The sequence below is a fragment of the Cottoperca gobio genome, chromosome 13 (assembly GCF_900634415.1).
Source record: "Cottoperca gobio chromosome 13, fCotGob3.1, whole genome shotgun sequence".
In the NCBI taxonomy this organism is placed as follows: domain Eukaryota; kingdom Metazoa; phylum Chordata; class Actinopteri; order Perciformes; family Bovichtidae; genus Cottoperca; species Cottoperca gobio.
In genome coordinates, this window is record NC_041367.1 from 12,470,816 (window position 1) to 12,483,831 (window position 13,016).

The 13,016-nt window shown below is 40.7% G+C and overlaps 1 protein-coding gene across 2 annotated transcripts in view; it reads left to right on the top strand.

Moving 5' to 3' along the window:
- The window catches only part of stx1a (syntaxin 1A (brain)), a 50,911-nt gene that overhangs the window by 21,192 nt on the left and 16,703 nt on the right, over positions 1-13,016 (top strand). For both annotated transcript variants that reach the window (XM_029446556.1, XM_029446555.1), the window contains exons 3-4: positions 215-314; positions 12,523-12,597. In XM_029446556.1, coding sequence (XP_029302416.1) covers positions 215-314; positions 12,523-12,597 — 175 coding nt within the window. The remainder of the gene's footprint in view (positions 1-214; positions 315-12,522; positions 12,598-13,016) is intronic.

The following is a 13,016-nucleotide window of genomic DNA, read 5'->3' on the forward strand; positions in this document are numbered from 1 at the left end:
TGAGCCCGCATAAACATATAAAAACTTATTTTTTTATTTGTGTGTTCTTTCACTTAAGCCTGCTTCACTCTGCTTTCATTCTGCCTCTAATACGATAATAACATCTTCAGTTTGGTTTCTATCAACATCACTCACACAGCTAATCACTGCTACTTCCTGCCTCAGCACTGAGGAGATCTAAAGTGCCTCTCTCTCTCTCTCTCTCTCTTGACAGGTGGAGGAGATCCGGGGTTTTATTGAGTCTCTGGCAGAGAAAGTTGAGGAGGTGAAGAGGAAGCACAGCGCCATCCTCGCTTCACCTAACCCAGATGAGAGTAAGGCTGTTTGTTTTTTTCAGTTTGTTGTTTGTTGTTTCACCTCAAACACAATTATCTTCGTCACGGTGGCTACGTTCACTTCTTGTATACAGTCTATGTGTTTGATTTAAAAGAAAGAAGAATTTCTCCATTCTTTAAAAGAAACTAAGGAAACAAAGAACAGTTTGTCTCAAAGCCTGCCTGTTGACTGTCATAGAAGTCGGAGAACCTTGTAGATTTTGAAAGCCGTCCTCTTCCAACAATCAATCCTCTCTGTCCTTTTGAGTGTTTGTGCTCTCACTGTGAAAGCTCTTACACTCTTGTTTGTCCATTTTTCTCCACTTTCCTGCTCCCTCTTCATTATTTCTACTTTTACTGTCTTTAGCTCTTCGCCTGCCACTAACACCATGTCAGTTTCTCTCTCTTCCCTTTGCCCATTTCAACCACTCTCCTCTTTATTTATCAGTGCTGGATGCTATAATCCTTCTTTCCTCCTCTCTTTCTACTTCCCCCATCCCTGTTCTCTCACACCTCCTCCTCTCTCATTCATGTCAGGCCATTGATCTGGACCCCTGGACCCCAAGGGGGGTGTTGCTCACACTAGTAAAAGCACACAATCCCTTTTCCTCTCCCTGATTTCCCATACATTCCACCTACCTGAAAAAGCATCGATCTGCTTGCAGCAGCGGGCTTCAGGTGAGCACTCTAACTAGCCGGGTGTGCAGATGACACACAGAGGGGAGCAGCATAAATTCTTCCACAAGTTGTCTTCTTTGTGACTGAAATCGATACTCAGACTGTGTGTGGCTGTGCCTGATAAATGCACAGCAATCCGCTGCTAATGTAAATGTCAGGGTCGCTCCTCCATACATCTTTTATTCGGTGCAGTATAATAATGGTGACAAGGCGGCAGTTAGGTTTTCTCCAGAACATCTTATCCATTGAAAATGTGTTATATAAATAAATATAATTTATAGAAAATAGGGTTGGTGTGTAGATAATATGAACTATGCAGTGCTGTTGTTTGTAGATGTGTGTTTCTGTCATCACAGTCACATTTCTGTGCTTCAGCCTCCACTGGAGTGTGTCACCAAAACTAATTGCACAGTGACATTTTAATGTGAAGTCTAATGTGCTTTAAGATCGGCACAGATTCATTGTTGTATTGAAAACCTTGCTCACATGAAAGGGTGCCAGGGTGGTCTTTCATCATTTTTATATGAATATTCTGTTTGTTTTATTGCTTTTTCAGTCAATTGTTTTGCAATATAAAGTATTTGCTGGTATTCTTTTATGTTCTTCCCCCCTGGTGAGAGGAGCCTGTTGTTTCTGTTCCTCCTACCAAATCAAACTTCATCTCCTTCCGGATGACAATGAGTCTCTTCCTCTTTTCCTTTTCTAGAACATGCATTTTTCTCACAGTCGTTTCTTATCTAAATCCTCCTCTCTTCACTCTTTCTCTGAAAGTAATCTCTGAGACGTTAGGTGTGATACTGAGAGCGAGCGAGTCTTTCACAACTCAGCGTAACATTATGCGGTGGTAAACCTTCTGTTTCTGTCACGGTTTTATAATCGCATCACATCTCCCCACCAGCCACCACCTGGCCATCTTTACGATCCAGACCCGACCCCTCCTCCTCCTATTAGCTTATGTGTTCGATGACTGAGATGTTTCCTGGTGATCTCCAGGGGTTAACTTCAGCCCACTAGTGTTAATACACACACACAGACACACACACACACACACACACACACACACATACACACACACACAGAGACATGCAGCTGGCTATAATTTTACCTTCGCCCCTGCATTACACATTATCCCATATTACAGTTTATCCACGCCCCTAAAATGAAGCATAGCAAATTTCCACCAGGGAATTGCAATATACAATAGTGTGTGTGTGTGTGTGTGTGTGTGTGTGTGTGTGTGTGTGTGTGTTTGTGTGGGCTCTGCGCAGCATCTGTGTACATTAGTAGGTTCAATAATGATGATAGATTAGGTAATAGCCATCAGGTCGGATGGGTATTGAACCTGTGTTACCTCATGAGCAAATTCCTCTAATGCAAGAAGGGAGGACACAAATGCATATTATAACTAGAATGATTCACCATGCCCTTGAAATAATTGCATTGTTTGTTTTGTTTTCTAGCATTGTTTATTGGCCTTGTGCAATTGTGCACGGCCTTGTGCTGCTTCTCGTTGTTTTGATCGATGAGACTGTACATGATAGATTTCATAATGAAAGGTCATAAGTCCGTGATGATTGCTTCTCCTGCAGGAGCGTCAGTGACCTTTACACTCAGCTTTTCCTTCGGAGGGTGTGAGGATGATATATGAAATGAAATAAGACGTTTGGAAGCTTGATAAGTAGGTACTGCTAATCACTTTCAAGCTGTCATTCCCCCTCGCTTTAGTTGCAGGTTAGATACCTATCATCACGGTCCTCACTGGAGGAAAATAGAGCAGAGAAAAACAGAAATGATCAGCTGTGATTTGGATAACGTTACATTCTACTGTCCAGCCTTTGTTAAAAAATGTCTGCCATCCCAATGTATTTGACAAATGTAGACTAATCTACATATTTACATACAAGGTGTTTGGCTGAGAGTATCATATGTTTCTGTTATTCTCTTGCCTCAGCGTGTGAGGAAGACACTTCAGTTTTTGCTCCTTGAGACAATTCTCCATAGGTGTCCAGTTGTACATTGTTGAATAGTAAACTAGTGAAAGCCAGAACATCTAGTGTTATAAATGCGTGTGTATCGATTGTAAAAGACAAAAGGGGGTTTTATCTTCCTACAGTGTAGCTTATGGTGTTAATTTACAAACTAATATGGATATAACTACAGCACAGAAATACCATTTTGCAAACTAACGTCCAGTAAATTAATAACATAGAACACAATAATCCATCAACACATGACATCTCACACGTGAATGAATATAACAACAATTCACACTTACAATCACACTTTGAGCCTGTGGGAGGAAACCTGAGCAGTGATCATGAAAGATTGATCCCAGTGCACTTAATGTGCCTTCCTGTTCTGTACATTAAAACCATTTCAGACAAGCAGCCTGGAGTAAAAACCTTACAGTGCTGTCTATACTACTTAGAGGACGCGAAGATCAATGCAAAACTAACAAAAAACCAGTAGAGTGGTTATGTTTTCTCTCATCACTTCTGACTGCAGAGTGTTGGATCAACTCCAACTGCTGCCTGCTAGAAAATAAATCCACAAATGAATGTGAACCGAGATACTCAATCTGTCACACGAAGAAGAGAAATGAAATGTTAATTTACTTTTGTTTGTCTATTACTCCATTTTCACATCTGCATTTTTACTCTGGACCAGAGTAAACAACACAATTCATTGTATTGTTCATTTTAAAATATAATAAGAAGACAAATTATTTAGATGACCTTCAACAGTCACTGGATCGGTTCGCAGCCGAGTGTGAAGCGGTTGGGATGAGGATCAGCACCTCCAAATCTGAGGCCATGACTCTCAGCAGGAAACCGGTGGATTGCCTACTCCGGGTAGGGAATGAGCCATTACCCCAAGTGAAGGAGTTCAAGTACCTCGGGGTCTTGTTCGCGAGTGAGGGGACAATGGAGCGAGAGATTGGCCGGAGAATCGGAGCAGCGGGGGCGGTATTACAGTCACTTTACCGCACCGTTGTGACGAAAAGAGAGCTGAGCCAGAAGGCAAAGCTCTCAATATACCGGTCGATCTTCGTTCCTACCCTCATCTATGGTCATGAAGGCTGGGTCATGACCGAAAGAACGAGATCACGGGTACAAGCGGCCGAAATGGGTTTTCTCAGACGGGTGGCTGGCGTCTCCCTTAGAGATAGTGAGAAGCTCAGCCATCCGTGAGAGACTCGGAGTAGAGCCAGCTGCTCCTTTACGTTGAAAGGAGCCAGTTGAGGTGGTTCGGGCATCTAGTAAGGATGCCACCTGGGCGCCTCCCTAGGGAGGTGTTCCAGGCACGTCCAGCTGGGAGGAGACCCCGGGGAAGACCCAGGACTCAGTGGAGAGATTATATCTCCTCACTGGCCTGGGAACGCCTCAGGATCCCCCAGTCGGAGCTGGAGGATGTGGCCCGGAGAAGGGAAGATTGGGGTTCCTTACTGGAGCTGCTGCCCCCGCGACCCGATCCCGGATAAGCGGTAGACGATGGATGGATGGATGGAATTATTTAGATTATGAGTAGTGCAGTTTAATTATATACCGCACAAATGGTATAGAATAAAGTATAAATCCATAGTTTGAATTGTTCTGATCTACCACCATGATACTGCAAAAGGTACTTAAACTTCTAGTTCAATTGGATGTTACGACTCGGACACAGGGAAGGAAGACTCAAACGTCATCGCTGGTACTTGCACATGATATCACAAGACGAACTGGCACAAGACAAGAGGAGACAGGACTATTTATACAAGAGGTGAGTGGGAACAGGTGGGGATCTGGGTTGAGAAACAAGAGGTAGGTACAAAATAAAACAGGAAGTGACAAGACAACATGAAAAACTCGACGAGACATGACGTTGGATGCATATAATCTGCTCCTTAACACTGATACTTGAGAGTTTATTTAACAACATTTTTCAGTCTGTTTTTCCAACCACTTAGTGTTTGTTCCCTCTGACATCCACAGCCTCCTGTTTCTAAAGAGCATCTTTCCTCCGACTCTTAAAAGTCCTCAACTCGCAGCTCTGGAGATGCTTGTTTTAATTGCAGCCTGTGAGTGTTACTATTTCTAGTATCAGTTTTTGGCCGAGTGTGTTCCCACCCTCGGAGTGCTGTTTTCCAAAGCTCCTCTGCCCTCAACCAAAATTACGTTTGCAGAGCGCTTTAAAACAAAAGTGTGTTTCTCTCCTTTATCTCTGTTTTCTCTTACATCTCCCTCTCATAATGTCTGATCTGATGTACTTTTATAGTCATTGAAAACACAGCTTTTTACTGTGGAATAATAGTATCCCTCTTAAAGGGAGGCAATACGATGTGGATGGTCAAAGCCAAGACTAAGGACACACACATATAAGAACATACTAGCGGTCAAATCTAATAAGATAAATCTGCCCCTGACTCCTGAGCCAGCGGTCAGCGAGGGCGTGTGGTGTTGATGCTCTGATCTAGATGGAAATGTCAAATGTTGGGATGCATGGGGAGGTTTCAGAGCGACAGTTACCCTGTTATACTGTCTTGCAAGGTGTTGCAGGAGAAAGAAACGGACAGGGTTGTTAGCAGAGACTTAAACACATACACACCCACATCTGTTTTTTGAGTGGTGCCCAAAAAAAGATATCATGTACTGTGTTTGACTTGCTGCAGAAACTATGACAACGATAGATATTAGTCTAAATGCATTTGTAAGGTTTGAAACATTCTTGAGGAATTGATTGACATATTTGCGTGTCAAAGTCCCAACACCTTGTGCTTTATGGCTGACGGTAGATCAAGGTGTCGAGTTTCATTAAATATTATTTTCTTCCTGGTTTTTGACAATAAGGGAAAAATAATATTTTAACAAAATGATATGTTTATACCAAACACTGTTAAAATAAAACGTTTCCTCAACACTCAAAACATCAAAACATTAACCAATCTCCAAAGTTGGTGAGAATAACAAGCGCTTCTTTCAAGTAACGACTGAATATTTATTTGTACTTGTTTGGTTATTTGTATATTTATTTACTATTCATCATGAAATAAAGAAACAAGTCTAAAAGTCCATAACAAGGATTTTAAATAGTATCACTTGTCGTTAAGGCAAAGCTGTGCAATAACTGAGCGAGTGTGTTGTATCGAGTTCACTGGTTACATTTTATCTGTGCTGTCAGTTTGTCATTACCTCAGTTCATCCTGTATTCCTGCAGTAAAGCAAATATCAGTAATGTTTGAGGGATGAGCTCACATTTTGTCTCTCCAAAACATCAGACAACTGAACTCTAGACGATCAATAACCGGTGCAAACACTGGTAATATATTTACAGAGAGAGCAGAGAGAGGCTGCGTGATGGAGTAAAAGATAAATGGCAGCAAGTTAGCAGTTGGGGTGGCAGCAATTGACCCTAAGATAAAGTGGAGGAAACAGAAGTGGCTTGGTGTTTTGTTAGTGTCAAGGTACCCTGACATCAGACTGACACACACACACATTGTATCGCTATAATAATAGAAACGTGAAACGTGAAATGTGAACGACAGACTGCTGATTGTGACGAGACGAAACCTGGATGGTGTTCTAATACGAGTTATAAGAGGATACAAGCTGCTGCTGTGGAACCAAAGCTGGTGTAGGATTGAAGCTTAAAGAATTGGCCAAGACATCCAGGATGTTTATCTTTTAAAGTCTCGGTAATATGCTTCTAAGTGATGCAGGTACCACCCTAATCGGTAGACATGAAGGCTGGCAGGACACTGCAAGTGAAATCAGTTCTGGTACAAAGGCTGTCAACATGACGTCAAACAAATACCAGTATACTCACTATATATATATATATATATATATATATTTTACTGAAGTGATGAAGTTAGAATAAATTGGCATCACATCGGAGCAGAGATATTCTTAAACTTCGGTTTTTGTAAATAAATCTTTGAACGGCGTTAGCTCTGCCTCTGACATCTGCATTTGGATCCTATTCCTGCTGCACCCGCTCACTCCAGCTGTGACAATGCTATGCCGTGACTATTAAAAGTCGGCTGTTGATCTACATGCGTAACAAGAGCAACGTGATATTGACTGTTGCAGGTGACATATGAAGCGTTATGGTCATGCAGAGCACTGAGGTGCACTTCATTCATACTTTACAGTCATTGGCTCAATCATAGTGTGGAGCGCAGCCATTATAACTTTTCTGTTTATTGATTTCACCAAGGTGTAATGTGTTTGTAGTGGGGGGATTATTTCTCTTTGCTGCTCTCATATTTCTTTTCAGCTCAGCCTTTTCCACCAAATCTGTAACCATCTGCTATAAACAGTCAACTGTTAACTCTTAACTTCTTAAGTGTCTTTGACTGAAGTGTTGAATGAGCTTCTGTTCATCTGATCTGCTTTGGATCTCTGTATTGTCATTCTGATTAAATGTTTTGGGCAAAAATGGCAAAATGTAATTCTCAAAAAAAAGAAATCCCATGAAAAGACCAAAACAAACAATGCCGGTCCGTGGTTCTTCGGCCCGGGCTTATCGGCTCTTAAAGACGACATAAACATTTGAAAAGGTTTTCAAAGATTGTTATCTTTATAAGACTTTTATTTATGTTGTATGTCCTAAAACAGATGGTTAATTGATATTGTTGTATTAAATAATAAATCATTTTATGGCTCTTAGAAACGGATGTATTGCTTTTTGATAAATATCCTGGAATACCATTTATTTTCTGCCCTTCTTGTCGCTTTCCCATTTCCTGCCTCTTTCCCTCGCCACTTTGAAACAATCCAACGCTGGCGAGAGGACCGACTGCACACATCACCATAGCAACACAGTCTTAATGATGGCAACAAGCGTGACCTGAAGATTTCATTTGAGAGCGTCTGGGAGAGGGATGGAGTGTGAAGCCACAGCTCAATTGACTTCTCAGTTTTGCCCTCTAATTTGGTTCCCTCTCACTTCTTCCTCTACTTATTAATCAGTGTCTGCTCACATCCTCTTTTTAGACAGCCAATAATGAGGCTGAATAGACACTTGATCCAGCAGCTTGGCCTCCTCTGTTTGGTAACCACGAGGGGGAAATCTAATCTAACTCCTTAACACACATGCACACTCGACGCATGGCCCCAAACTGAGCTCAGTTCTTATGTCATTATCTCTGAGACGCTGCTGCAGCTGACCTCATGGAGCAGGTCACCAGAGGTTGCTATGGTTACACAGGAATGAGAGCGACACTTTCCCTTACACCTCTACGTGTTTCTGAAGTTGTGCACACAAAAACAGGACACGACGATTAACATTCAAAACAGTGTTAAGAAAAATATCCAAAAATGAAATGCCTTTTTATTTACAATGATGTAACTCTCGTTTAGATAAGATTACAGTGCACCTGCACACACACACACACACACACACACACACACACACACACACACACACACACACACACACACACACACACACACACACACACACACACACACAGAGCACTGCTTATCTTGCCCTGAAGGCACCAGCCCACCTCTTCAGCTCATTCTCTGACCCTGACTAACTAACTGTATAACTGCATACATTTTGCCATTGGCAGCTAAATTATTGACAAGAGACATATTTATTCAAATGTATGCCACGGATATGGTAATACAAGCAGTGTTTGTTTTAGAATGACTTGTAGAAAAAACTATTTTCTTTCTTTAGAATTTTTCATCTCATTTTGTCCTCTGTAGTCCAATTGGATTGGCTTCTCCGTATATCCTCCATTATCCTTGTGTCATTTCGCTATAGTATCTAATTTCTCTTTCTAACTGCAGCACACTTGTGCTTGTTATAATGGGGCCTATATATAACATTTAAAGCGACCCTGGGGAACTTTCTTGTAAACAAAGTTCTATTTGCATTCAGCGTTACTCCCCAGAAGACATTATGTCCTTGAGGCCTGACCAATGTGTCCAATTCATTTTGCAATGCTGATTTTTATTTTAAATGTTTTTGCATGTTTTTCATCTTCTTTAGAGTTAAATAAGTGGATGTAACCTCCAGGTATAAAACGTGAAGCCAATGCGAAAAATCTCATTGAGGGCCGGCAGGGGGAGACTCCACTGGTTGCAAAAAGAAGTCTGATTGTATAGAAGTATATGAGAAAATGACCACTTGATTTATTACCTCAGTAAACATTTTCCTCGGGGGTTTAGGGTCCTAGTCTCTAGTTTCAAGTCTTCTTCAATACAGCACGATGCTCATTTTATCATTTTTGGTCCCATTTAGAATAAATAGACGATAAAGCAGGATATGTTTTTAGGTCATGGCTACCTTGTGATCAGAATCAGAAATCCTTTATTCGTCCCACAACGGGGAAATGTACGTTGTTACAGCAAGTGATGACAAGTCGCATGTGGGCACAATGACAAACATTGTTTTACAGCTGTACAAGTGATAATATCCATAGGGTATCTTTAAGAAGTGGCCTGGAGATTTCAGATGCAGATGCATGTTATTGTAACTTCCCTGGTTGGAGTTGGGTCAGGGAGCTTCGTTGCACATCATCCCTCCTTTCTGTCAACTCATTTCATGTCATCTCTTGACTGATACACATGCCTATGCTCCAGCCATGTTACATTAACCTGTCTTTTGCAGCCGGTTATGAAATGATTTCTCTGCGAACAAGTCTAAAGTTATCAGTTAGCACATGTCCACCTCTTTGTGGCCCTGATCTGCATGTACCACAGGCTGATGTTAGCTGATATGGAAATACGACAGCAGATTAAACGTTTGTAATACTTTGCTGATCATGGTGTAATAGGTTCTCTATCTCCACTAAGCTGTTAAAGTTGTATGTAATCATACACGCTCGTCAGAGGATTTATCCTTGCTAGTGTTTGGTATAAGCTGCTGATTAGGATTCATAAAACATGAATTATTCATTTTCAATAAATATAGTGGATCCTCCACTTTTGGTCTGTTTACATTTATGAGTTTTAAACTGCCATAAGAGTATTCATATAGATGCGCAGTGCAGCTCTAGAGAAGGAGACAGTATCATTTTATCATCTATTTTTAACTTCTTTCTTATCTCTAAATATTTAAAAATATAGATGTAACAATTTCACACAGCGACTGTAGTCTTCCTTATACGGTGTAATTAAATTATCCGTTGAGGCTCTGTCTGTAATTGGATGCAAATGTTTGGTACGGGTTTCAGTTCAGTAAGTCTACCCCCGTGTCTATTCATCTTTGTGATTTATGCAGCTTTAAAGAAGCAGGTAACATACAAAAACAAACTCATTATACTTCAGGCGGTTTGGTTTTATTGAATAGTTTGACTTGAGAGGACCATCTTTTATGTCTGCTGACTTCCTCTGGCTTTTTAACATATGGAGATTTGGTTCTCTTATGGCATTAATATGATAAATGACTCAATTTTAATGTGCTAAAAATGGCAATCAATACTCCTGGGTAATATGTGAGAGAGCTTGAGACAAAGATAGAGTGTGGAAGCCATTTTTCTTCGCTTTTTTCCTTCTTCTTGTTCTTTTCTCAATCCAGACTCAGAATGTTTCACTCCTTTTTGTAGTAAAAGCTAAATAGATGGTCGACACCTTAATTTAACCCCCCTGGTTAGCATTTGTAAGCAATGAGGAAGGCAGTTTCCTCGTAGTAGTCGTAAAGATAGCACGTAGCAAAAGTACAGATAATCAATTTTCCTCTGTTTTCTATGCAAATGCAAAAGACAATCTTTTACTGATTTAACGCTCAATTAATCTAAAGGGTTTACTGAAAATTAGCCTGACCTACTACATTAGATACAAATGTGTTTTCAGTGCAATCCCCCATGTGTAATAATCTGAAGTGTCTGTAAAATATGATTATGAAACTGTTGGTTTGGCTGTAGCTGTAATGAGCGGCAGAAGGGAGAAAAGATTAAAAGGAAATTTCAGCTTGTCATAAGCAACATGGCAGCGTGATGTGACAGTCACTCCAGCCATCCTCCAGAGCTGCTGCCATTTGAAGCTTGCAATGATGAGAAGAAACGTATACATATGCACAAACGTGGAAGAATACGACTGTTTGTGATAAACAATCACTGATCAAAAAAAAGAAAAGCCACAAATAGAGCCACTGCGACATGCCTCAGCATTTACATTTGAAGTTTTTAGATATTATGCAACAGCTTCTTTCACATATTTTGGCTACACGGGTAATGCTCGAGAAGCAAAGCAGTGAAACTCAAACTAAATAAATCATGCAACACCGAGCTCAAGATAAATAAACTATAGGTCTGAATCCCCGTTCTCCCACCTGTTTGATATCAGTGAAGTTGGCATCTAGACAGGGTTTGAACTTCTCTTCTCAAGCTCTTTTTCAATTCATTCTGTTTTCATGAGTGCAACACAATGAAGGCCTTCAAGGAGAGATTGTCAAAAAGTGTAATTAACAATTATTTTCAATAATCCATTGTTTGATGACTTGTTTTATCTATAAAATGTCAGAAAATAGTGAAAAATGCCTGGTTAGATTTCCCACAGCCCAAGGGGATCTGTTTCGATAAGCTTGTTTTATTCGACAAACTTTGATATATGACAGAGAATCTGAGAAGCTGGAAGCAGCACATCTTTTGCATTTCCGCATGAAACATGACTAAAAGTTTAATCAATTTTCAAAATAGTTGCCAATTCTTTTTTTGTCCCTTGATTAATGTATTAGTTATTTGTTTTTGTGTTAGCTGTTTGGACAGTTATCGCATCTCATGCCTCTTGAAGACAGCAGGATTGTGTGGCCGTTCTACAGCGATAAACACTTTGGCCTTCAGACGTGTTTGGACGACACATGGGAAGAACTACTTTGTTGCAAGCATACCTTGGCCTTAATATTAAATTCAAAGACGTCTGTGATTTATTGCACACCAGACTGGTAAAGTGTTCCTCGCTGATTCTATTTTTACACAAATCAAATCATCGGTAGCAGAGGAGTCAACTCATTTATTCCTCAAGGTGTGTCCTGACTCTTCATTCTTTTATCTGCTGTATGCTGTATGTATTTTAGCAAACTGTAGAGTTGTTAAGCTTGGGAAATCTCTTGAGCTCTTGTGCCCCCTGGAGAGGAACAGTTTCCATTTAGAAAACTGTCAGTATGTCTTGCTGGAGGAGAGCCCATCTCCAGCTCCTGCTGGTAACAATGCATTCATCCTGTTGGTGCCCAGCTGGTGCTGCAATCCATCGGGATTTCACTTGTTCCTCGGGTCACCAAAATAGCTAATCTTACTTGTCAGCACCCACATGTACCCATCAGCCCACATGAGTTTGATCTTTATGTCTCCACAGTGTGTATGTTTAAGGGTGTGGGCCTAGATAGAAAGAGGACAGTGGACTGTAGAGGGAAGTGACGGATGCTGGTACTCTCTATACAAAACAGAAAGACACTGAAGTTGATGAATTGTTTGGATTGACACTTCTTGTGTGTCAGTATTGCTTCTGTCTGTGTGAACGTGGCTGGTTTGTTTGTGTGAGTTAGTTAAATCCACTGATCTCTTCTCTCCCCTTCTCGTTTCTCTCCTGTTCCTCAGAAACTAAGGCTGAGCTGGAGGATCTTATGGCAGACATCAAGAAGTTTGCCAACAAAATACGCTCCAAATTAAAGAGTGAGTATAATTCTTCCATGTTCTCCCGCTAGAGCTGCAGCTAATTATTATTTTCTGTGTCAGTGAAACCATTTTGTTTGTTTGTGTTCAAATACTTACATGTTTAGTACACTACATTTCAAATATTGTCAAATTTCCATAAATTACAGCTGACCAGCAGCCAAAAATATGAACACTGTTGTTGTTCATTATATTCCCCAATAGCTCTCTCCAAGCCAAATTAACACCAGGTGCATTGGCATCTCTGATGAGGTGATAGAAAATAGATTTTTTTTTTAAGGCTGACACATTAGGCTTTGAATTTAAGTGGCTGGGTCGGGCCAGATTTCGGGACTGAAAGGAGACGGTACTGGGGATAGTTCCAGAGATCTGTATTTGCCAGATTGTGATATTCTTTCAGATTTTCAAAGGAAACCATA